The 26,833-nt window shown below is 38.9% G+C and overlaps 1 protein-coding gene across 2 annotated transcripts in view; it reads left to right on the top strand.

The window, feature by feature from the left end:
* Positions 1-20,458, top strand: part of LOC115216376 (programmed cell death protein 6) — a 41,963-nt gene extending 21,505 nt beyond the window's left edge. The window contains exons 2-6 of one of the 2 annotated variants that reach the window (XM_029785671.2): positions 1,348-1,409; positions 14,070-14,114; positions 15,685-15,843; positions 16,322-16,431; positions 19,937-20,458. In XM_029785671.2, the coding sequence (XP_029641531.1) occupies positions 1,348-1,409; positions 14,070-14,114; positions 15,685-15,843; positions 16,322-16,431; positions 19,937-20,038 (478 nt within the window). In that variant the 3' untranslated portion in view covers positions 20,039-20,458. The remainder of the gene's footprint in view (positions 1-1,347; positions 1,410-14,069; positions 14,115-15,684; positions 15,844-16,321; positions 16,432-19,936) is intronic. The other variant, XM_029785670.2, reaches the window with a different exon arrangement.
* Positions 20,459-26,833: the final 6,375 nt, after the last annotated feature.

The raw sequence follows: 26,833 nt of genomic DNA on the forward strand, positions 1-26,833 counted from the left end.
ACAGAAGAAAGAGTGGTGAATGAGTACAGCAGGGATCACCACCCCCTGCTGGAGCCTTGTGGAGCTTTTAGGTGTTTTTGCTCAATAAACACTCACAACGCCCGGTCTGGGAATCGAAACCGCGATCCTCCGACCACGAGTCTGCTACCCTAACCACTGGGCCATTGCGCCTCCACACATATATATATATATACACGTATCACATTCTGTTTAACTGTTGTTGCTTACGGGCTTGTCCTTGGTTCATTGCATTTGCAATAGTCAGAGTGACAAGGGATTGTCTGCGAAATTTGAATAGAACCAACACTACAAGGTATTTGGAGCCCTTGTTTTATTGGTTTTCCTCGCCAATGTACATCGATATAAGACATATTTATATATGTCAGTCTTCCACACAGTTTCCACCAGCAAATTCCACTGGTAAAGGCATTAGTCAACCAGATGTTATGGTTGAAGACACTTTCTGAAGATGCCATGTGGCGAGATTGAACTTGAAACCATGTGGTTGCAAAACACACTTCTCAACCACAGAGCCGTGTTTGTACACCACACAATAATGCAATATTTCTGGTGTTTATAATTGCAAACTGTACTTCTCTTTACTCTTTTACTTGTTTCAGTCATTTGACTGCGCCTTTAGTCGAGCAAATCGACCCCGGGACTTATTCTTTGTAAGCCCAGTACTTATTCTATCGGTCTCTTTTGCCGAACCGCTAAGTGGCGGGGACGTAAACACACCAGCATCGGCTGTCAAGCAATGCTAGCGGGGACAAACACACACACACACACACATATATATATATATATATATACATATATATATATATACATATATACGACAGGCTTCTTTCAGTTTCCGTCAACCAAATCCACTCACAAGGCATTGGTCGGCCTGGGGCTATAGCAGAAGACACTTGCCCAAGGTGCCATGCAGTGGGACTGAACCCGGAACTATGTGGTTGGTTAGCAAGCTACTTACCACACAGCCACTCCTTCGTAGAATTTATTTTCAAGTTACACAATTTAGACAATCAAAAATTAAGAGCAACAGAGAAGGGAATTGCCCCCTTTTTTATTTAGCCAGTGGACCCATATACCCTGTATATATATATATATATTAAACACAAACCTGCTTACACACGCATTGGCACATGGCCAGACAATTGTGCACACAAAAGCACACGAAGCACATTTTCATTAGTCTTTCCATAAATCACATCAATGCGTTTTCCTTTTTCTTGCATCAATCACCATCACTCCTATCTATCATGCATGTCTGTTTAGTATATATAGTTACTTAGTACCTACTTAATCTAGAACATCTCCTCCTCCCTGCTGTCTTCTCAGGATTGACACCAACCGCAGTGGCGATATCTCTGGTTTTGAGCTTCAGCGAGCACTCTCTAATGGTAAGCACTATTGCAATATTTATTAAGGACACTCAGTTCTTTGTTTTCTTCTTTCATTCTGATTCCCTGGGTAGTGTGGGTGGGGGGTTGCCGTTCCCATTGTTCACCCTCTTGCTAGTCGTTCACTCCTCTTTATCACCATGCTACACACTGTCCCAGCATTTATTTATAGTAGTAGTAGTACATGTGTAGGCGCAGGAGTGGCTGTGTGGTAAGTAGCTTGTTTACCAACCACATGGTCCCGGGTTCAGTCCCATTACGTGGCACCTTGGGCAAGTGCCTTCTACTATAGCATCGGGCCGACCAAAGCCTTGTGAGTGGATTTGGTTGACGGAAACTGAAAGAAGCCCGTCACATATATATATATATATACGGCAAGAGACCGATAGAATAAGTACTGGGCTTACAAAGAATAAGTCCCGGGGTCGAGTTGCTCGATTAAAGGTGGTGCTCCAGCATGGCCGCAGTCAAATGACTGAAATAAGTAAAAGAGTATGTGTGTGTGTTGGTGTGTGGTGGGAAGAGATAGAAGCTACTCCACTTAATATTGCTTTTGAATTTTGGCACAAGGCCAGCAATTTCAGGAGAGGGGCTAAGTTGATTATATTGACCCTAGTGTTCAATTGGTATTATAACGACTCTGAAAGGATGATAAGCTAAGTTGACCTTGGCAGAATTTGAACTCAGAACCTGTAGACAGACGAACTGCTGCCTTATCTCCACTTAATATTCACTGCGCTAAGGCAGCGAGCTGGCAGAAACATTAGCACACCAGGCGAAGTGCTTAGTGGTATTTTGTCTGTCTTTATGTTCTGAGTTCAAATTCCATCAAGGTTGACTTTGCCTTCCGTCCTTTCCGGGTCGATAAATTAAGTACCACTTGCATTCTGGCATCGATCTAATCAACTGAAAAAAAAAAATTTCGGGCCTTGTGTTTAGAGTGGAAAAGAATATTCCCTATGCTTTGGAGATGCTCATTTAACCAGTTTAATTGCTTGCAAACATAGTAATGATTCATTTGTCTAACTAGCTGTGCATAAGCGCTCATAGACTGTACTTATTTGCCCACTGGTATCTATTTGAGTGTGTATACAGGCGAATAAGTTTGTTTTCTGCAGAAATGGAAGTGTAAAGGAAAGAAGTCAAGAAGGAGGCACTGCTTAACTTCTTTAAAATTTATTTAGAGGTACTTAATGGTTTCGTAAATCTCACCATTTTCAAAAGAAGTGAAATACGGAGTCCTAGACCGTTACTCTATTCTAAACTTATAGTGGGTGTTTATCACAGTTAGGTTGCGTGACAGCCATATCAAAATTGACGGCCCTGATTGTTAAAGAAAGCTGCCTGTCTGAGTTTATGCTTCATTGCCTTTTGTTTCTGTGAGAAGAATGCAATCAAGCATGAACTTATGCAGCTGGTGCCCTCAATCAAATCTGAGGAACACCAACCACTTTACAGTGTGTGCTTGATGCATTTTTCATGGCACTAGGATTAGTGAGGGCACCATGCAGCTTGCAAGACTATGAACCCTGAGGGGGCAGCTTTATGCTTGGAGATAAAGGGTAAATGTATGAAAGAAGGACCTGTAATAGAACAAAAGTAGTGATGAGGTTTCTAGGTAGGCCCTTAAGATATGAGGTGGGTTGAAGTGAGAACAGGCTCGTGGGTGGAGGTTGTAAGAGACTGAAGGAGTGGGAGATAGGCTGTATCTCTTTCCCCACTAGTATCTACTTATGTGTATCTGAAATTAATGTATGTATATATATAATAATTATTTGAGGGAATATTATTCCTAACTTACAGGGAAAAATTCAATTTAGAAATACTAAATCAAATTTCACAAAATATAATATATATATAAAAATTAGGAAAAAAACACCTTTTATCAATTCAAAATGCACAATTAAATTACACCATCTAGAAAATTACATATAATAGAAATATTAAAATTACAATAATAAACCAAAGATTAAGTAAATTGCAAAAAAATGATAAAATAAAAAAAAATAATAAAAATAATACCAAATATATACGTTATTATTTTTTTGCAATTTACTTAATCTTCGGTATATTATTGTTATTTTAATTTTTTATATATATATATATATATATATATATATATATATTCTTTCAGTCATTAGACTGCAACCATGCTGGGGCACCATCTTGAAGCATTTTAGTTGAGTGAATTGACTACCCCCACCCCCTGTCCTTTTTTTTTTAAACCTGGTACTTATTCTATCAGTCTCTTTTGCAGAACCACTAAGTCATGTGGACATAAATACACCAACACTGGTTGTTAAGCAGTGATGGGGGACAAACACATACACACATAGATAGAAATATATATATATATATATGATGAATTTCTTTCAGTTTCTGTCTACCAAATCCACTCACAAGGCTTTGGTTAGCCCAGGGTGCCACTTTATATCTATATATATATATATATATACATACATACACCTAACAAGACTGACTAATTGATCTCAGTTGACAGGAGTATTCATGGATATATTCTAGAATTTCGTTTTTATATAAAGGGTCTGGATATACTGCTTGATATTGACTCTAATTTTTCTTTCCCCTTTTCATAAGTGACACAGGTCTCTACAATACATCCATAAAACCTTCGGTCACCTGCAATCAATTATTCAAAGCCTTGTCTAAAACACTTCCATTACACTATCAAATCTCGGTTAATGAGCAGATTTGTTATCATTTGAAACATTCAGTTTTCCTTGCTTGCATGGGTTGCACACTTTGAGGTAAATTTTCTAGATGCCCTTCCCGTCACCAACCCTCACATGTTTCCAACCGAGGTAATATTTCCTCTGTGGCCAGATATGTTTACGCAGAATATTGGAAATGAACGACACTGCACGTATGACAGTGATACTCGTTTACAGGTGTTATGTAATGCCAAAACGAGGAGTCAGAAACACACACATGATAGACTTCTATTCCCATCTACCAATTCCACTCACAAAGCTTTAGTCATTTTGGGGCTATAGTAGAAGACACTTGCCCAAGGTACCGCACAGTGAGACTGAACCTAAAAGCATGAAATTGGGAAACAATTTCTTAACCATACAGCCGCACCTCCAATATTTCTTTCGTTTAAAAATGCCTCCAGAGATTTTTTATAGCTAATAACTCATTATATTTCCCCATACAATTCCTCACCCCCACCCACCAAAAAACCCCCCCATTTTTTTCCATGTATGCAATATTGTATCAAATTTTTTCCCTGTATTTATATTTCAATGATTTAGAAGATTCTGTAGAAAAATATTCCTGAATTTGTTCAGCTTCATTATTTATATTATTTTATTACACTCTCCATCTTGTATTGAGTTCTTTATAAATATTGTACAATTGTGTGTGTATGTGTTTGTGTGTGTGTGTGTGAGAGAGAAAGAGAGAGCATGAATGGATTCTGCTGAAGGTAATGCAATAGTGTGTATTACCTTTTTATTAACTGACAGGTAATTTTAAATTGCACATGTTGGTAGGGTATAACTCTTCTATAAAAAGTTTCTACTCAACATAGTCCTTATCACAAGCAGTGCATTTGCACCATTGTTGAACCCAACTCTCAAATCTGCTTTGAAAAAAATTCATTTGCTCATTATTGTGCCCCCTTCTTCATAGACACTTTCATTTCATCTACATCATCAAATTGTAGTCCCCGAAGTCTGTCCTTCATTAGCCTGAATAAGTAGACGTTAGAGAGCACCAGGTCCAAGCTTTATGGTACCACTGACCAGCTCAATTTGCTGATTGCCTGATTTGTTGCCAAAAGTATGTGGTTGTGTATTTTCATGGAAAATGTGATCATTCTCTGCTTCTTGTTCAGTTTCTTTCTCCTAATGGCTTCTGTAAGCTTTTGAGTTTTTCAATGTACTGCTCACTGATCATGGTTCAACCATGTTAAAAAAAAAGCCCCCAAAAATCAAGGAGACTGATGCATGATGCCCTTGTCTTCCCTAGAAGGTCACCGTGATTTCTGTACTTGTCATTAACTCTTGCTCTTGAACTTTTTCTACCTTGAGAAAAATAAAGGATGTGACATTATATCATGGACTGAGCCATCATCCCTGAATCACAAAGACCCTGTCACCAGATCAGAGAGACAAAAATATGCCTTCATTAGCTTTGAACTCTTCCAGCATATCAGTGCAGGCTTCCATCATCATCATCATCGTTTAACGTCCACTTTCTATGCTAGCATGGGTTGGACGATTTTGACTGAGGTCTGGCAAACCAGACAGCCGCACCAGGCTCCAGTCTTGATCTGGCAGTTTCTACAGCTGGATGCCCTTCCTAATGCCAACCACTCCGAGAGTAGTTGGTGCTTTTTATGTGCCACCGGCACGGGGCCAGTCAGGCGATACTGGCAACAACCTCATTCGAATCTTTTTACACATGCCACCGGCACAGGTGCCAGTAAGGCAACGTTGGTAATGATCACGCTCGAATGGTGCCCTTTTACGTGCCACCGGCATGGAGCCAGTTGGCTGCTCTGGCAATGATCACGCTCAGATGGTGCTCTTTATCTTAAATTGGATGTCAACTGCCAAGGTACCCCACGTTGCAGACATACACTTTGGCTATCAGAAACGGTACCCTGCGTTTTCCACTATCTTCTGCAATGCATTGTCATCTCAGTCCAACCTGTGTAGCAAACTCACAGATTGTGATTCCTCTGCCTATGCAAATTAATTCATCTTCTTGCTGCCAATCCATATTGGTTGTTGCAGGTGATGGTCTCTCACTCTGTAGTTTATTCTCAATTTTGGTTTCCTCTTCTTTAATCCCTTAGCATTCAAAATGGCCATGTTCAGCCAAAATACACTCCCTTTCTTACATTCAAACTGGCCAGATCCAGCCTTTCACATCTTTGCAATGTCGTTCTAAAAATTAATCCCATCTTTGAAATCTCAAAGATCAATTTTTAAAAGTTATGACTAAATGGCAATGCCCCAGCATGGCCACAGCTCGTAAGCTGAAACTAGTTCAATTCAATTCGAATAAATATTACATTTGACAAAAAAATCTGATTGCTAAAGGGTCAAACTTCATCTTGTCTGTGCACACTGCTCTTATGAATGGTGTTATCTCTATAAGAAACATGTAGCCTCCTGTAGATGTCAGACATTTTGTACCATTCCTCTGTCAAGAACTCAATGATTGTACACTGCTTCTGCTTATGAAACCCATTATTTGTCTTCAATGAAGAACAAGAAGAGTTACTATACAGGAAAATTACTCTACCAACATGTGCTATTTGAATAATCAATGTCAATTAATACAAATTAATACCGACTTTTGTATCAGGTCGTTAAGAACGGAAAGTCCGATGTTCTTCTGCACCAAGTTTGACAGTCATTAACTCTAATGTTTTATCCTGACAATTAATGGTGTCTGATTATATTGTCTGTTTTCTCTTGTAAATTAATTTTTGTTAACCCATGGATATATCAAAAATTCATGTTGTTTACAAATATGAGTTTCGTTGTGGAACCAGTGCATCCCAGACAGCTCGAAACATCAATGAGGTGTTTGGTGAAAATGTGGTGAATGAGCGCACTTTATGTAGATGATTTAAGAAGTTCCGGTCTGGTGACTTTACTCTTGAAAATCAGCCCTGTGGTAAACCTGAGACTAAGGTGGATAGTGATGAGCTGGAAACTGTAGTAGAAGCGGATACATCTCAAACTATGTGTGAGTTAGCAGCGAGGTTTGATGTTTCAATTCCAACTGTATTTATTGACCATCTGAAACAAATCAGCAAGATAAAGAAGCTGGACATGTGGGTACCACACGAACTGAACAAGCATCAAATGACATGTCGTCTTGAAACTTGCTGTTCTTTGCTGTTACAGCATAAAAGCGAATCATTTTTGCATCGTATTGTTACGTGTGATGAAAAGTGGATTCTTTTCAAAAAAAGAAAAATGGATTATTTTCAAAAATAGCAAGTGTTCTGCACAGTGGTTGGATAGAGAAGTGCCAAAACACAAAAAGAATATTCACTAAAATAAGCTAATGGTGTCTATTTGGTGAGCCAGTCTTGGTATCATCCACTACAGCTTCACAAGACCTGCTAAGTTAATTATAGCAGATGTATACATCAACCAACTGGATGAAATGATGTGTGAACTTGCAATTAAACAACCAAGATTGGTCAATAGAGACAGGCCAGTTCTCTTGCAAGACAATGCTTGACCACATGTTACACAAAGAATGCTGCCCAAGTTACTGAACTTGGACGTACTCTGTCATCCACCAGACTTGGCACCAACTGACTGTCACCTTTTCCAGGCATTAGACAACTTTTTGCAAGGAAAAAAACTTCAAATCTGAAGAAGATGCAAAAACAGCCTTCCATGATTTCATCACCTCTTGCTCTCCAGAATTCTTCACTGCCAGCATAATTAGCTACTGATAAAATGGTAAAATTGTGTTGATAATTTAGGTGCACACTTGGATTAACTGCTTTACATTTTGTTGAGATAAAGTAAAATAAGCTTTCAGTTCCAAATTGGACATTTCATTCTTCATGGCCTGATATTACTCTCAGTGCAGTCTTTGTGTGTGTGTGTGTGTCTGGAGGGAGAGAGAGAATTTGTTATCTCGTCAGAACAGTAATCTACTAACTAGACATGATTATGTTCCTTGTGTTTAAGGCCCGGTGTTTTAGATTCCTTAGTTTCCAAGCATTCTTACTTGTACCTCACCTTTTAATCTTTATCCCCTTTATCCTGTCTCTCTCAAATATTAAAATTGATTTAATATCTATTTTAGGTTTTTCTAATTTTTTTTTCTTAAAACTATTGGCAAATTAGTGTTAACCTATTAAATGCCTGACCAGAAATAATTATACTGGGATAGGAAAAACAATATTAGTTGACTGATATTGTTTTAATATTTTTATTAGATTTTGATAAAAATGTGTTAAGTTGTATTTAAACTGAGCAGAATCTGTCAACTAAATTAATGTAGTTTTTTTAAGGAGATTTGATCTTTTGAATTCCAAAAGTTGGTCCAACTTAACCCTTCTATTACTATATTTCTGTTGAAATTCACTTTGTCTCAATTAATTGAAAACAATAAAAAATTTAGTAAATTAACTTCATTGATGTTAAGCTGGTTTATACAATTTGAATTAAAGTGAATTTGTAATGGAATTTTTATCCCTTTTGTTACCATATTTCTGTTGAAATACACTGCCTTTCTTCCAGTCAATTTTGAAAATAATGTAAAATTAAGAAAATATGTCTTTATTAAGCTGTTGTTTAGAATGTTAAGTGATATGAAATTTCATCATCATCGTTTAACGTCTGCTTTCCATGGACAATTTGACTGAGGACTGGCGAACCAGATGGCTGCACCAGGCTCCAGTCTTGATCTGGCAGAGTTTCTACTGCTGGATGCCCTTCTTAATGCCAACCACTCCAAGAGTGTACTGGGTGCTTTTACGTGCCACCGGCATGAGGGCCAGTCAGGTGGTACTGGCAACAGCCACGCTCAAATGGTGTTTTTTGCATGCCACCTGCACAGGAGTTAGTCCAGCAGCACTGGCAATGACCTCGCTCAAATGCTTTGTTTACATGCCACCGGCACAAGTGCTAGTAAGGTGACGCTGGTAACAATCATGCTCGAATGGTACTTTTTATGTGTCACCGGCATGGAAGCCATTTAGCTGCTCTGGCAATGATCACACTTGGATGATGCTCTTAGCGCTCCACTAGCACAGATGCCAGTCATCAAATTTCGATGGAAGATTTTAATTTAGACTACTTTGAAACAGGAAATTTGCATCATGGGACCAGAAGTCTCAGCTGGGTTAGTATCAAGAGTTAACTTGATATATTCACGAACATTAACTTTAATTCCTTTTCTTTCAAATGAGATATTACTGAGATGGTTTATCTCATTATCACTGGGAATCTTTCGTCAAAACTTTGTGTTAGTTTTTATTCCAAACACAGCTTAATAATGGTTTCAAATTTTGACTCAAGGCCAACAATTTTAGGGGAGAGGGTAAGTCAGTTACATCAATCCCCCAGTGCTCAACTGGTACTCATTTTATCGATCCCTGAAGGATGAAAGGCAAAATCAATTCAACAGAATTTAAACTTAGAATGTAAAGACACATGAAATGCATGAGTGGATTTGGTAATGGAAGTTATTTTAATTCTTCATTATTTTCAAAAGTAATTGAAGCAACATCAATGTATTTCAACAGAAATAAGGTAACAAAATTCAAAGTGGCATTCACCATTGACCCCCCCCCCTCTACTCATATTCACCATTCACTGCATTCACTTCTGTTCTCATCTCTCCATCTGCCATCCTCCTTTCACACTCCTGTGAACTTACCTACTCATTCATTCTGTCTAATCCTCTGGACCACTTATGTTCACCTTCCTGTAACTTAACTCTTTTGTTACCAACCTGGCTGAAACTGGTACAAATGGCTCTCTAGTACAAATGTCTTGTTTTCATAAGTTTTGAATGAAAATCTTCCACCAAACCTTAGTCATAATTTATGTTCCTAACACTGGCTTAATGACACCTAAGTTATTTTACTAAATTCTTTGTTTTATTTAAAGTAATTCAAAGAAACACAGATCATCTCAACAGAAATACAGTAGTGAAAGGGTTAAGGTGGTGAAGAGGTGATACCCTGTCATCTCTTCACCATTGTCTCCCTTTTTCCACCTGGGGTAGTTGTGTATCTCCTCTCAGCAAAACACCTGTTCCTGTCCCTCTATCTTACTTTAATCTCTCATTATTGAGTATAAAACCATCTTCTCCCTCAATATTACCTCCACCCCGTCAGTTGAGGAGAGGAGGGTCTTGTCTTGCTAGTTACTTAGTGACTTTACTAGTACTAGTGTGACATAATAAATGCCCAGTACACTCTGAGGTGATTGGCATTAGGAAGGGTATCCAGCTGTTGAAACTATGCCTCAGCTGGCACTGGAGCCTCGTGCAGTGCTCTGGCTCATCAAACTGTTCAACCCATGCCACCATAGAAAATGGCCTTTGAATGACGATGATGATAATTATCTAAATTAAAAGTTCACCATATAATTTAAGTTCACCATATAATAGTCTAAACACTAGATTGATAAGGACAGTTCTTCAAAAAAATTCCTCATAATAGGCGCAGGAGTGGCTGTGTGTTTGGTAGTTTGCTTACCAACCACATGGTTCCGGGTTCAGTCCCACTGCATGACACCTTGGGCAAGTCTCTTCTACTATAGCTTCGAGCCTTGTTAGTGGATTTGGTAGACAGAAACTGAAAGAAGCCCGTCACATATATATATATATATATAATATATATATATATATATATATATATATATATATACATATGTGTGTGTGTGTGTGTATGTGTATGGATATGTTTGTGTGGCTGTGTTTGCCCCACACCCCACCCCACCCAACATCACTTGACAACCAACGCTGGTGTGTTTGCCTCCCTATAACTTAGCGGTTCAGCAAAAGAGACTGACAGAATAAGTACTAGCCTAACAAAGAATAAGTCCAGAAGTCGATTTGCTCGACTAAAGGCGATGCTCCAGCATGGCCACAGTCAAATGACTGAAACAACTAAAAGAGTATAATTTTCAAGATCAAATGAAATAAAGGCAGTGTATATCAACTGAAACCTGGTTACAAAAGGATTAACGTGCGATTTATATCCTTCAAATAAGGATAGGTGTGAAGGCAGTTTTCATTGTGTTCAGGGCTTATTTAAATTAAACAAGTCAATCAACTGGGATCCATGCATAGACATGTTCAGAGATGAGGGCATGGGTGGAGAGTTGTTGCTATGTTTCACTATTGGCTTGGTAGTATGAAAGTGGTAAATCAAATAATCATGAGTAGACCCAATACCAAATACATTCAAATTTTCACCATATTAATTCAATAAGCCTCTACAGGGTTACTTAACTTCCTAAGTAGGTCAACTTTGCCTTTCATATTTTGGAGATTGATAAAATCAGTACCAGTTAAGTACTGGGATCTGTGTAACTGACTTACCCCCCCCCCCTAAAAAAAGTTGCTGGCCTTGTGCCAAAATTTGAAACCAATATTACTTATTGGCATCAATAGTTCATGTTTGTTACCTTCCAGAGCAGCAAATGAATGTCAGAAATGTTGTTTTAAAAGGGATAACAAACAAGATAAGGACCTTTTGAAATGGTAATTAATAATAGTACTAGCACACCTCAAAGTTTTTGTTACACATTTTAGGAACGCCCCCCCCCTTATTTTTAACTCCTCACTGTTTAGGGTTTATTGTTTATCCTTTGTTCACAAACTGCTGTTAGAAAGCTTCGTTAATTTTTCTTGTGTGTTTGTCATGCCTTGTTTGTTTTGTTTTATTTTGTTGTAAGTTTTGTGTATATTTATGAAGACTGTTCCTCGTTAGTTCAGTTGGAAACTATTATTTTTAATGGCTAACAGAACTGTTTGAAGAAATGGTAGATTCAGTTTTAAGTAGATTCATCTCAGTTTGATCCCAAGATGTAAGAAAAAGGCTTTGGAAGGAGAAATTTGATACTCATTTATTCACGACCACTTTGAAATACCAATGACTTACATTTTTATTGCCTTGTGAATGAGAGGGACAAGTGAACCTATTTAGGGAGATTGGTGTTTTCTTCAGTAAGAGACTGTCTTATCTCTTAGACAACTAACAAAGACAAGAATTAACCGCTTAGCATTTAAACTAGCCATATCTGACCCAAATATTCTACCCCCCATTTTATGTTCAAACTGAGCATATCCAGCCTTTCACGTTTACTCTGCAATGTCATTCTAAAAATAAACAATCACATCGTCGAAATCTGAAAGCCACAAGATTATGCACGATTAATTCAAAAACGATGTGGATAAATAAGCTTTATATTAGACAGAGTAGTCTGAATACTAAGGGGTTAAACATTAGATCTTTGAATGTTGCATTTGTGAAAGGATTAAATTTTTGTCAATGAAATTAAGGGTATCATTTCAAAACCATAACAGAATTACCAATCTTTAAATGTGGAAAGTTTTAAATTAGTCTTACAGATACGAGATTTCTAAAATGATGGTCCTGTTTTCGCCAGGTTTTCATTATCAAAGTCCTATCAGAACTACATCTGAGTAGTGTTAAAGTACAGTTTATTTCTAGAATACTGTCTTAAGAGCCACAGCTTTATCAAATAAAGCAGTCCTACATTCAAAACAGTTATGGCTGGATCCTCTCTGACCAACTGTCTGCTTGATTATGGCTAAATTACTTCATTATTATTAAATTAAATTCTATCTACATATGACCTAGCCGTCTGTACCATAGACCTAGACACTGAAGCACAATGCAGTCTTCAGACTTATACTGTCAAACTAAGTGATGACTGACAATACATAAAAGTGAGGGAAAGCAGCAGAATAATAATAACAATACAGTAGACAGGGGAATGATGAGAGGAAGAGAGATAGTGTTAAACTAAATGTAGAACAAATAAAGAAGATTGATAAACGTGACTGTGCCACCTAGTTCTGTTTGAATTAATAAATTTTCCAAATGACCGTTGAGTGTTTAGAGCCTTCTGTTACAATATTTCTTTTGAAACACGCTGCCTTTGTTACGATTAATTTTGAAAATGATAAAGAATTTGGTAAAATAAATTTTTCATTATTAAACTAATGTTTGGAACATAAATTAATAATGCAGTTTTGGTGGAAGATTTCAGTTTAGATCACCTGAAAGCACCAAGTTTGTAAGAGAACCTCAGACAGGTTCTGTTACACTTTCTGCCAAGGATTTTGGTCTACAAACAAGTTTCCCTTTATTCTTGAATTGATTTCACTTCCTTTTATGTTTTGCTTTCTAGAAAAGCATAATCGTTCCCACTTCAATTCCTCCTTCCCATAAAATTTTCATATTCCATGCCTACCTAAAGGAATCAGTTTGGTGCACCGAGACATTGAGTAGGGGACAGAATATCTTGTAGTATTTGTTCTGGCTATCTGCATGCTGAGTTCAAATACAATCAAGGTCAGCTAAATCTTTCATTCATTTTGGGAGTCAATGAAATAAAGTACCAGTCGTGGATAGTAGCTTGTAGAATTGTTAGAGCTGGATGCAATAACTAGTGGTATCTCTTCCAACCCTTCGTGTTCTGAATTCCTGACAATAGACTAAATGCATTCTCTGGTTTAACATCCCCACCTGGTCCCTGGGTACCTTTAGTGGGGTTCACCCTATTGCAAGCATTTAGGCCAGCTCTCCAGTTTGAGTAAATCCTCCTTCCCCCTCTCTCACCAGTTTTTGGAGGCTCTGGGAAAATAAAGGCTCATGGGTACTGTTCTTCCATTCTTTGAATAAATGGTAAAACACAAAAAAATAAAAATAACTGTACTTTCTTCGTGTACGAGTCATTTAACTGCTTGGCTTTATCAGATGACCCTGTTGCCTCATTCATTTCTCTCATCTCTCTCTCTCTTTCTCATATACACACACACATACTCTCCCTCTCTCACTCATAGACACACATCCACACACATACACGTGCGCTCTTTCTCTCTCTCATAGATGTACATACATACACACTTTGACTTTGATGTTACTAACCTTTCACATCTAATTACCAGGTACATGGACACCTTTCAACCCAGAAACTGTACGATTGATGGTTGGTAAGTTAAACAGTTATCTTTCCTCCTTTTAATATAATCATTTGTCGTGGTTCAACATGTGTAAAGATTTGTTTAAGCTTATTTTGGTACCTTTTTATATGTTTAGCCATTTCTAATTTCTATCATGTAAGAAAGACCCCCATAAGAGATGTTCATCATTATTCTCTAATGTCCATTTTCAATGATTGCATGGAGGAGACAATTTGTTGTGGTGGATTTTCTCTGGCCAGGTACCCTTCCTGCTGCCAAACCTCATTTGTTTTGGAGCAAGGTGAATTTCCCCATGGTCAGACATCTTTCTCATGAAAGACCAGAAATGAACATTGCTTGTGTGAACAGGGATGTTCGTTGCCAACCATCACATGATGTCAGAACGAGTACACACACACACACACACAAACACTGAGCTTCTTTCAGTTTCTGCCTGCTAGATCCTCTCATGTGGCTTTGATCAACCCAGGGCTACAGTAGAAGACATTTGCTCAATGTGCCATGCAGTGGGATTGAACCCAAGATCACATTGATGATGATGATGTTATATCTGCTGTTGACTTTTTTCGGTAAATAAGCTGAAAGCTTCTTCACCAATGGTATCCAGGTGCTACAACTCTGATGGAAGAAATGTGTGGATTACAAACCTCATTTTTTGTCACATTCCATGAGAGTATCTTGATCAGTCTGTGAATTTTTCAACCAACCCTTGTATGTATGGTTGTGTGAACCTTTGTCTCGACATCATGTGATGGTTGTAAACAAGCATCATTGTTATACAAATCAAAATCAAAACCAAATTCGATGACTGGCATCCGTGCTAGCGGGGTGCAAAGAGCACCATGCGAGTGTGATTGTTGACAGAGCGGCTAACCGGCTTCTGTGCTAGTGGCACATAAAAGGCACCATTCGAGTGTGATCTTTATCAGCGTCGCCTTACTGGCACTTGAGCCCTGTGCTAGTAGGGTGCTAAGAGCACCATCTGAGCGTGATCGTTGCCAGAGCAGCTAACTGGCCTCTGTGCCGGTGGCACGTAAAAAGCACCATTCGAGCGTGATCGTTACCACCGTCGCCTTACAGGCACCTGTGCTGGTGGCATGTGTAAAAAGATTCGATTGAGGTCCTTGCCAGTGGCATGTAAAAGCACCCACTACACTCTCAGAGTGGTTGGCGTTAGGAAGGGCATCCAGCTGTAGAAACTCTGCCAGATCAAGATTGGAGCCTGATTGCAGCCTCCTGGCTTGCCTGTCCTCAGTCAAATCGTCCAACCCATGCTAGCATGGAAAGCGGACGTTAAATGATGATGATGATGATGAAAGGATGTTGTCCATTTCTAATCTTCTATGTAAAACATGTCAGACCATGGGGAAATATTACCTTGCTTGGAAACAGGTGAGTGTTGGTGACAGGAAAGGCATCTGGCTGTGGAAAGTTTGCCTGAACAAATACTGTCTTTAGTGAAGAATGCAACAGCAGTAATTTGTTTTTATGAATAACTACTGTCGCCTCACTTAATGATTGTGGATATGTTTGATTCTGATATATGAGAGGACTTTTTCTTTTCTGTTTTTATTTACAGGTATGTTTGATCGTGACAATTCTGGTACCATTAATTTTCAAGAATTCACCCAACTATGGAAATATGTTACCGATTGGCAAAACACTTTCCGAGCATTTGATACTGATGGTTCGGGCTCCATAGACAGAAATGAATTGAAAGCAGCACTGCAGACTTTTGGTAAGTAACTTTTCCCATTTTGATAATAGAATTTATCTTCCAATATTAGTTTGACACCACCTCTCTTTCCCTCATCATTCCTCTGTCTACTGCATTGTTATTACTATTCTGCAGTTTTCCCTCACTTTTATGTATTGTCAGTCATCACTTACTTTGACAGTATAAGCTGAAGACTGCATTGTGCTCCAGTGTCTGGATCGATGGTACAGACGACTCGGTCATTTGTAGATAGAATTTAATGACCCTACATTAAAATAATAATGAAGTAATTTAGCCATAATCAAGCAGACAGTTGGGTCAGAGAGGATCCAGCCATAACTGTTTTGAATGTAGGACTGCTTTATTTGATAAAGCTGTGGGGAAGATTTCACTGCTGTTTCTAGCAGGTTTATCAACCACATTGACTACTTTCTTGGCTTGAGCACTAATGAAGTTGTTAATAGTTTTAAGAATGATAATGTTTTGGTTTATATTTCAGGTTATCGACTCTCTGATCCTTTTTATTCAATGTTGGTAAAACGGTTTGATCGACAAGGACGAGGTGTAATAGCTTTTGACGATTTCATACAGTGTTGTGTTGTAATGCAGGTGAGATTTTTGTTTTATTTTACTATTGGACTTTACAAGGAGGGACACAATGCCAAAATTATCATGTTCAGGATTTACCTTTAACAATCCTATCTACTGTAGGCACAAGGCCTGAGATTTTTAGGGAGCCAGCTAGTAGATTACATCAACCCCAATACTCAACTGGTACTTATTTCATCGACCCTGGAAGGATGAAAGGCAAAGTCAACCTAGGTGGAATTTGAACTCAGAATGTAGAGATGGACGAAATTCTGCTAAGCATTTTGTCCAGCATGCTAATGATTTTGCAAGTTTGCTACCTTTTTAAAGAATTTACCTTTAATAATAATAGTAATGAGCTTAAAGTATACAGTGCTAAGGTGCACTACATTTCATTAGAAAAGGTTAAAACTGCAGAGAGAAACCACAAATGGTCAAATGTAGGAAAGCAGCAAGGGAAGTGAGAAGTATTTGCACAACACAGAATAAAACAGAGACAGAAAAGTGGACCGTAAAAGAGCCATAAAGAGGAATGAGTACATAGGCACATCAGAGTACAAGCACATCAGAATAGTGTTGGAAATTTTCGGGAAGCATGGACTTTTAAAAAATGCAGTGTTCTAACAGCTAACAACCAATGTTGGTAGCTTAGTCTATGGTTTGACAATTCTAGGTGTATAAAAGTCATGGGTGCTCTGCTGTTTTTTTTTTACTTTCTAAGCATGTCCACAAATGGTTGATATATTGAATTAAAAAAAAGATGGATAAAAGTTGTTCAAAATATCGTGCATAATCTTGTGGGCTTTTACCTAGTCAGTGGCTAAATATTGAAACTTTAGCAGAGTGGTTCCTAAACATTTTCAGGCCTTCACCTCCTTAGCCCCCAGGTCACATTCCTAGTGCCCCCCACCACTCACCACCACAAACAGACCACTTTCTGCAGCAAATTCAAAACAATATCATAAATAAACTTAACCTAATTAATCCATCTTTTACATCCATTGACCAACCCATTACCACCCCACTTTTCTTCAACATCCTCCTGGATTTTTCCACTACCCCCAAGGGGGCAGTACCATCCACTTTGGAAACCACTGCTTTAGCATGTTGATGCCCAGAGAAGCAATATTTTCAACATATGGTAAATGACTGACACAGTATTCATCTGATTGCATGACTCTGGACACTTTACAACAGATTGATATTCTGGACTAAATGGGGAGATGTATATTCAAATTGTTATGTCTTGAGGTTGAATATCTTATTGCTAATAATGTTATGGTGACGTTGGGGTGTGCACATGGGTGTAGGAATAGTATTACCCAAATAGATATTTGGATATGGTTATCTAGTTTAACCTTTCACAGAATTAATATGTTCACACAGAATGTGCCCCAGACTATTCTAAATATTGATACCATATTAAACTATCACAGTAATCCAATATGAATGGTCAACACTGTCAACTGCTGACTGTCCACTGTCCATTGTCAACTGCTGACTGTCCACTGCCCGCTGTCAACTGCTGACTGTCCGTTGTCAACTGCTGATTGCCCACTGTCGACTGGTGACTGCTCGCTGTCAACTGCTGATTGTCCACTGTCCACTGCCTGCTGTCAACTGCTGACTGCCCACTGTCGACTGCTGACTGCTCTGCTTGCTGTCAACTGCTGACCACTGCCAGCTGTTGACTGTCCACTGTCTGCTGACAACTGCTGGTGGTGATTACAGTGAATGTGATAAATTCTATTAAAAATACAACTGGTGCTGTTCCTCTGCACAAACACACATTTTTTTTATGCAGAGTCCTCATTTTTTACTGGGCTTCACACATGGAAAAACTATAAATTATTTATTCAAAGCAGCTAAATTCTTGATTATTTTCTAAATACATTGACGTTTTTGGTTTATATAATTAAAAATCTGGTCAAGTAACATTTAAAGCAAACTCGGTTGTCTCCCCTCTTCAATGATTTCAAATCTTCATTTCACGTCCATTTTTGTATCCTTTGCATAGATAAGACCGAATATCTTGAGGCAGATATTCTTTGCTTGGGATACCATTACTGTCACCAACCCCCACTTGTTTCCACGCAAGGTAATACATATGTACGACAGGCTTCTTTCAGTTTCCGTTTACCAAATTCACTCACAAGGCTTTGGTCGGCCCGAGGCTATAGTAGAATACACTTGCCCAAGGTGCCACGCAGTGGGACTGAACCGGGAACCATGTGGTTGGTAAGCAAGCTACTTACCACACAGCCACTCCTACGCCTAAACTTTTCCCATTTAGATGATATGTGTTCACATGCTTCACTGGATTTAGGGGACTTTAGTGTTTTGGCCTCATTGTGTGACTCCTCAGTCAAAGAGTACAGCCTCTTGTTTATAGGAATCAGTAAACAAATTATTTGCTGATCTCTGCCAAACTGATAATTCCAGGAGTGCATGCAAGGCAGTGAGAATCTGCCAGAACCTACTAAGAATGAATAAATACCTTATTGTTTAGATTCTCACGGTTCTGCATGAATCAGATTTCGTAGCTCTCTTTAAACTTACAACAAAGTTACAGTTGTCAATGCTGCAGAATAATCATGGAATTATCAGCAAGTACTGCTAGCAATACACAGGATTTATATATCTATATATATGTATATATATATGTAGAGGCACAATGGCCCGCTGGTTAGGTCTCACGCTCGTAGGATCGCGGTCTTGATTCCCAGACCAGGGATTGTGAGTGTTTATTGAGCAAAAACACCTAAAGCTCCACGAGGCTCTGGCAGGGGATGGTGGTGATCCCTGCTGTACTCTTTCACCACAACTTTCTCTCACTCTTTCTTCCTGTTTCTGTTGTACCTGTATTTCAAAGGAACATCCTTGTCACACTCCGTCATGCTGAATCTCCCCGAGAACTACATTAAGGGTGCACATGTCTGTGGAGCCCTCAGCCACTTGCACGTTAATAAATGAGCTGCGGTGTCACAGGTGCTAAGCTGTATCGGCTCCTTTGCCTTTCCCTCGGATAACATCAGTGGCGTGGAGAGGAGAGGCTGGTATGCATGGGCGACTGCTGGTCTTCCATAAACGTTGCCCGGACTTGTGCCTCGGAGGGTAACTTTCTAGGTGCAATCCCATGGTCAGTCATGACCGAAGGGGGTCACACATATATATATATATATATAGGATTGTAGGTGATGGTGCTATGTAAAAACACTTGTGCCAGTGCCACCTAGAAGCACTCCTGCAGGTGCCACATAAAAGTACCCAGTACACTCTGTGAAGTGGTTGGCATTAAGAAAAGCCACCCACCCACAGAAACCATGCCAAATCGGACAACTGGAACCTGGGCAGCTCTCTAGCTGGCCACCTCCTGTTAAACCGTCTAACTCATTCCAGCATGGAGAACAGACATTAAAAGATGATGATGATATATGTGTGTGTAAACAATGTTTCTTTTGTATTGCTTCTACGTATTTTTTTTTATTTATTTAATGTTAAAAGCGTTTTTCTTTTTCTTTTTCAGACTTTAACAAATGCCTTTCAAGTTCACGACAGAGATCGCGATGGTGTCATTCAGATTTCATACGAAGATTTTCTTGGACTTGTATTCAGTCTTCGTACTTAGCTACTTTTTTTTTTTTTTTTTGTAATCTGTATCCATGTTACAAATATTGTAAACCGATATAGTGTTATGATACCATGAAAAGAAGAATATTCTCGTCAAAATATAATCTGTGTCAAGCCACATCAGATTATCAACATGGTGGTGAAGAAACTTGGTTTTTTTACATAATAGAAAAGGAAAGATTCACACTGTCGTAACCTTTTTTTAACATACAAAATAATTTAGATGGAGAATATTTGTTATAATAAAACAATGGAGTGTAATTGAAAAAAAAATATTAAATTTATTCAAATTTCAATATTCTTGTATCTCTATTTACCTCCGGTTATATAAATATTTTACATACAAATTTTTCTTCTCTCCCCTTTGTATCTTTGTAAAAGCAATATTTACATTCATTAAAATTGTTTTTATTTTCAATGGACTGTACTTATTTTTATATATTTTAACCCTTTCGTTACCAACCCGACTGAAACCGGCTCTGGCTCTGAGTACAAATGTCTTGTTTTCATAAGTTTGGAATTAAAATCTTCCACCAAACCTTGGTCGCAACTTATGTTCCTAACACTAGCTGAATGATAACTAAGTTATTTTAGTAAATTCTTTGTTGTATTTAAAGTAATTGAAATAAACACAGAGCATCTCAAAATAAATACAGTAATGAAAGGGTTAAGGTGGTGAAAAGGTGATACCCTGTCATCTCTTCACCATTGTCTCCCTTTTTCTACCTGGGGTAGTTGTGTATCTCCACTTCAACAAGACACTTCTGGGCCACTTATGTTCAAACCCTTTTGTTACCAACCCAACTGAAACTGGTACCAATGGCTCTGAGTACAAATCTCTTGTTTTCATAAGTTTATGTTCCTAACACTAGCTGAATGATACCTAAGTTATTTTACTGAATTCTTTGTTGTATTTAAAGTAATTGAAATAAACACAGAGCATCTCAAAATAAATACAGTAATGAAAGGGTTAAATCTAAATTTGAAATATTGTCTGAAGTAAAGATTAGTTTAGGTATTTTTGGAATGATAAATATTGTGAAAAGAATTTATTCAGAAAGTATTTTTTACAGAAATATTTAAATGTGTAAAATTTTCAAATTTAGAAGTTTCAGTTCTAGAAAGAATCCTTACCATTTTTGTTATCATATTCCTCTTGAAATACACTGCTTTTTTTCCCAATTTGTTTTGAAAGTAATTAAAAATTTAGTGAAATAATTTTGTCATTATTTAGTTGGTATTTGAAGCATAAATTAACATGAAATTTTGATGAACGGTTTTAATTTAGTTCACTTTACCCCTTTTGTTACTATGTTGAAATGTACTGCCTTTTTGCAGTTAATTTTAAAATAATGAATTGTTGGTAAGAATGTGCTGGTGTCACATGAACAGCACTGGTGCTAATGCCGCATAAAAAGCACCCAGTACACTTTGTGGAGTGGTTGGCACTAGGAAAGGCATCCAGCTGTAGAAACCATGCCAGAACAAATAATGGATCCTGGTGCAGCCCCTGGCCTTACCTGCTCAAGTCACACTGTCCAACCCATGCTTGTATGGAAAACAGATGTTAAATGTTGATGATGAATGTCTCAGGAAAGAATCTCTGGACAGGTTTTATGGGCAGAAACCAACCGACAGGAGATCCTAGGGGTAGATCACAAACAAGCAAAGATGGTTGGATAACATCCATGAGCTCAATGAGTCTCACTTAATAATCCAGTCAGATGAAAGGCATACTTGAGGACTTTGGCCCCCATGACCTTACCAGGAATAAGCGAGCAGAAAAGATGAGATGAAATAATGAAGAATTTATTTAAATAACTTTGTCGATATTAAGCTGATGTTTGGAACCGAAACTGATGCAAAATTTTTACAGAAGGTTTTAATTTAGATCATTTTAAAACAGGGAGTTTGCCCCGCAGAAGCAAGACTGTCTTGAGCAGTTTGGTACGAAAGGGGTTAAATATACACAGTGCCTATTCAAATGTGAAGTAAAAAAAAATGTAAAGATAGCAATAGCAGTCTACTGCTGATCCTATCCATCTTCCAGTCTTAATACTCATTTCTGCTAGTTGAGTAAACCAGATCAACATTAAAATGTTTTCTCTCCTACTTACTAAAATTATGTGAGTGTGTGCTTGCATGAATAGAAGCAGGATTATGTGGTTAACTTGCTTGCTTCCTAACTTCATTATTTCACGTTCAGTTCTACTGCATGGAACCTGGGACCATTATCTTCTACTTTAGCCCTAGGCTAACCAAAGCCTTGTCATTGGATTTACTTGGTGGAAACTGAAAGAAGCCCATGGTATAAATATATGAGCATGTACACACTTACACCATGGCCTCCAGAACCTGGTGCATGCAATACTCACTGTATACCATGGAAGATTTTCAAACGCCACCTTGGCCTTGGTGTTGCAGGCAAAGCTGTTGGTGTCTTTCTCAACAGTGCCCCACATGTAGCAATCCATGGGATAACAATTGGGGAAATTAGGAGGCCAAAATTGGGGCTGGTGAAGTCATAGAAATTCTCCAGCAACCATTTCTGACTCTTTCTTGGAGATATGGCAAAGGGCCAAATCTTGCTGCCATGCATGTGGCCTTTCAGAAGCAATTCTCTCCAGCAAGTGTTGACCACAACCTCCAGTAGCTTCATCTGCATGGAGCCTAAGGCCCTGATTACCTTTACTGAAGACACACCCAAAGACCACAACACTTTGGAGGAACTTGGTTTTCATGATGTCCATGTCACATATTACATCCTTTACAGTGTTCACAGAGAATTGAGGCCCAGTGGGAATCATCAGGATGGAATTCTAGCTTCCAGTCTTTCGTGTTGTCTAACTTTTTCTTGACTACAACTTGGATCTTTATGCTCTCCAGCTCAGTTGACTGTTCATCAGTCAAGCTGTTCCTGAAAAAAAGGGGACCTAGAAAAAAATCATCTAATTTAGCCTAAACACCCTGTACTGGCCCTGCCCCTCTGGCAAATCTGACATGTCATGTAATGTTATGTCAGATTCGCCATAGGGGCAGACCCAATCCATAACATTACATGACGTTTCAGATTCGCCAGAGGGGCAGACCTAATCCATAACATTACATGACTTGTCAGAGATTCGCCAGAGGGGCAGACCTAATCCATAACATTACATTACATGATATGTCGGAGATTCGTCACAGGGGCAGACCCAACCCATAACATTACATGACGTCAGATTAATGGAATGAGTACTAGGCTTACAAAGAATAAGTCCTGGGGTTGATTTGTTCGACTAAAAGCATGGCCACAGTCAAATGACTGAAACAAGTAAAAGAATAAAAGAACATATATACACAAGAGGTACTGAAAAGTTCCTGACTTTAAGGGTATCACGAAAAGTGTGGTTGGAGTCCCAACCTTCTGAGTTCTTTTACAAGGATTAGAAAAATCGAAGGGCCACTGCAATAAGCATGCGAGTCTCTGAGAATGGAATATGCTGGATAAAATCTTAAGTAACTGATCCACTTAGATTTCCTTTTACCCAAAGCCAAGAACTTTTCAGCCACCACCCCTCGTATATATGTATACATATATATATATTGGGTTATCCGGAAAGTTTGTGCCGATTTATAGTAGCTTACCCTTCGACTTATTTTAGAACATGGTTGAGTCCATAAAATAGGATTTGACTACACCTCCATTTAGAGCACAGTTTAAGCTATCTTTTTGTGGAAGAAGGTTTATGTTCCTATAACCTGTGTTAATTCTGTAACCCTTTAAAATGGAAGATAAGACAATTCATTTTTGGCATTTGATGCTTTGGGAACCAGACAAAAATTGCTGCAGCTCGGCTGGGATGTATTACCCCACCCTCCATATTCACCAGATATTGCTCCTTTGGATTTCCACTTATTCAGATCTCTGCAGAATAGTCTTAATGGTAAAAATTTCAATTCCTTGGATGATGTAAAAAGATACCTTGATGAATTCTTTGCCATGAAACCACCTCAATTCTGGGAAGAGGGTATTTTCAAGATAAAGGTAAGATGGAGACGCATTGTGCAACAAAATGGTTCATATTTGGTTGATTAAAAATGTAATGGCGAATATTTATTGACCTTTTTCTTTCCATTAAAAATCGGCACGAACTTTCTGGATAACCTAATATATTTCATTTCTGGATTTGGTTTGCAAGATTCTTTACGTGAGTTTGTGTGTTGAAGCATATTCTGTTGTGTCTGGGGAGAGTCATTCTCTTTTTGTGCCTTGTGGTTTAGCACGCTCACCGGTGGAGTTTCCACTTATTTCTTTTTTATTTTACTAAAATTTTTGTTGTGTCTTGCAACCTTTTCAATAGTTTTGACTCTGAAAACTATTGAAAGGGTTGCAGGACGCAGTAGGAATTATGGAGGAATAGCGGGGAATGGGTGGAAGTTTTACCGGTGAGTGTGTTGAGCTGTAGGGTGCCAGAAGAGAGTGACTATCCCCAGACACAACAGTGTATATATATATATATAGAGAGAGAGAGAGACCAACTTCCGCCACATTCCAGGGAGAAAAACTAGAAGTAGTTGATAACTTCCGTTACCTAGGTGACCACGTTAGTAGCGGGGGAGGGTGTGCTGAAAGTGTAGCTGCTAGAATAAGAATAGCCTGGGCAAAGTTCAGAGAGCTCTTACCTCTGCTGGTGACAAAAGGCCTCTCACTCAGAATAAAAGGCAGACTGTATGATGCATGTATGTGAACAGCCATGCTACATGGCAGTGAAACATGGGCTGTGACTGCTGAGGACATGCGTAAGCTTGCAAGGAATGAAGACAGTATGATCTGATGGATGTATAATGTCAGTGTGCATACTTGACAGAGTGTAAGTACCTTGAGAGAAAAGTTGGACCTAAGAAGCATCAGATGTAGTGTGCAAGAGAGACGACTGCACTGGTATGGTCATGTGGCGAAAATGGATGAGGATAGCTGTGTGAAAAAGTGCCAATCCCTAGCAATGGAGGGAATCCGTGGAAGAGGTAGACCTGGGATGTAGTGGTGAAGCACGACCTTCAAACATTAAGCCTCACCGAGGCAATGACTAGTGACTGAGACTTTTGGAAATATGCTGTGCTTGAGAAGACCTGGCAAGCCAAATGAGACCATAACCCCGTGGCCTATGCCAGTGGTGTAACCAGCCCACTTATGCATGCCTTTCCTTCATTGGACACTAAACTCTGCTTGTGAAGACCTATTGAGGCAAGTGAAATCGAAATCAAATTTGATGACTGGCATCCGTGCTAGTGGAGCGCTGAGAGCACCATCTGAGCATGATCATTGCCAGAGCAGCTGACTATCTTTGATGCTGGTGGCACGTAAAAAGCTTCATTTGAGCATCATCGTTACCAGCGTCGCCTTACTGGCACTTGTGCCAGTGGTACCTGAAAATCTTTCGGACTGGCTCCTGTGCAGGTGGCACATAAAAAACACCATTTGAGCGTGGCCGTTGCCAGTACCGCCTGACTGACCCTCCTGCCAGTGGCACGTAAAAAGCACCCACTACACTCATGAAGTGGTTGGCATTGGGAAGGGCATCCAGCTGTAGAAGCACTACCAGATTAAGATTGGAGCCTGGTGCAGCCATCTGGTTCACCAGTCCAAATTGTCCAACCCATGCTAGCATGGAAAGTGGACATTAAACAATGATGATATATATATATATATATATATATACTATACACACATATATATATAATTATATATATATATATATATATATTATATATATATATATATATATACTATACACACATATATATATAATTATATATATATATATATATATATATATATGTATGTATATATATATGTATGTATGTATATATATATGTATGTATGTATATATATATGTATGTATGTATATATATATGTATGTATGTATATATATATGTATGTATATATATATATATGTTAGTTAGTTAGTTAATTTGGCTCAAAAGCAAATAGCAAGGCCATGTAGGGGGACATGGAGTTAAGTACAGGGTGGTGTTCATGTAAAGAGTTCAGGCCACTTGAGGTCCAGGGAGGCTTTGAACAAAGCGGTCGTCGGCATCTTCACCATCTCGTCTGGCAGCTTGTTCCACGGATCCGCAACCCGGACGGAGAAAGCTCCTCTCCTTCGATTGAGATGAAATCGTCGCAGGTAGAGCTTTTCGGAATGACCCCGCAGCCGACGCTCCGGAGCAGGAGTAAAGAACAGCTCTTTCGAGAGGTTACACTTCCTGCTTATGATGTTGTGGGCGAGAATGAGATCACCACGGCGGCGGCGTTTTTCAAGAGAATAAAGGTCGAGCGTCCTTAGCCTTTCTTCGTAGGACAAATTTTTGAGACCATGAACCATGCGGGTAGCCAGCTTCTGGACTCTTTCGAGATGCTGTATGTCTTAGAGGAGATAAGGAGAAGAGGCTTGAATCCCATACTCCAATATGGGTCTCACCAGCGTGACATAGAGTGGTAGGAATATGGCTGCTGTGAGCATTCCGAATGACCGTCGAATCAAAAACAGAATTCCGCGCACTTTGTTGGCAGCATGGACGCACTGGGCCGAAGGCGAAAAGGAGGAATCCACCAAGATACCCAGGTCCTTTACCTGATCGGTCCTCTCCAGCAGCAGACGACCCGGCTCGAAATCAAGTTGAGTTGCAGGAGTAGAGCCGACAGGCAGATGACAGCACTTTGACACGTTCAGACACAGGTCCCAATCGTTAGACCACTTCCAAATTTGGTGGAGGCATCGACGAAGATCCTCTATACTACCGCGAGGAG

The sequence above is a fragment of the Octopus sinensis genome, linkage group LG10 (genome assembly GCF_006345805.1).
Source record: "Octopus sinensis linkage group LG10, ASM634580v1, whole genome shotgun sequence".
NCBI lineage: Eukaryota > Metazoa > Mollusca > Cephalopoda > Octopoda > Octopodidae > Octopus > Octopus sinensis.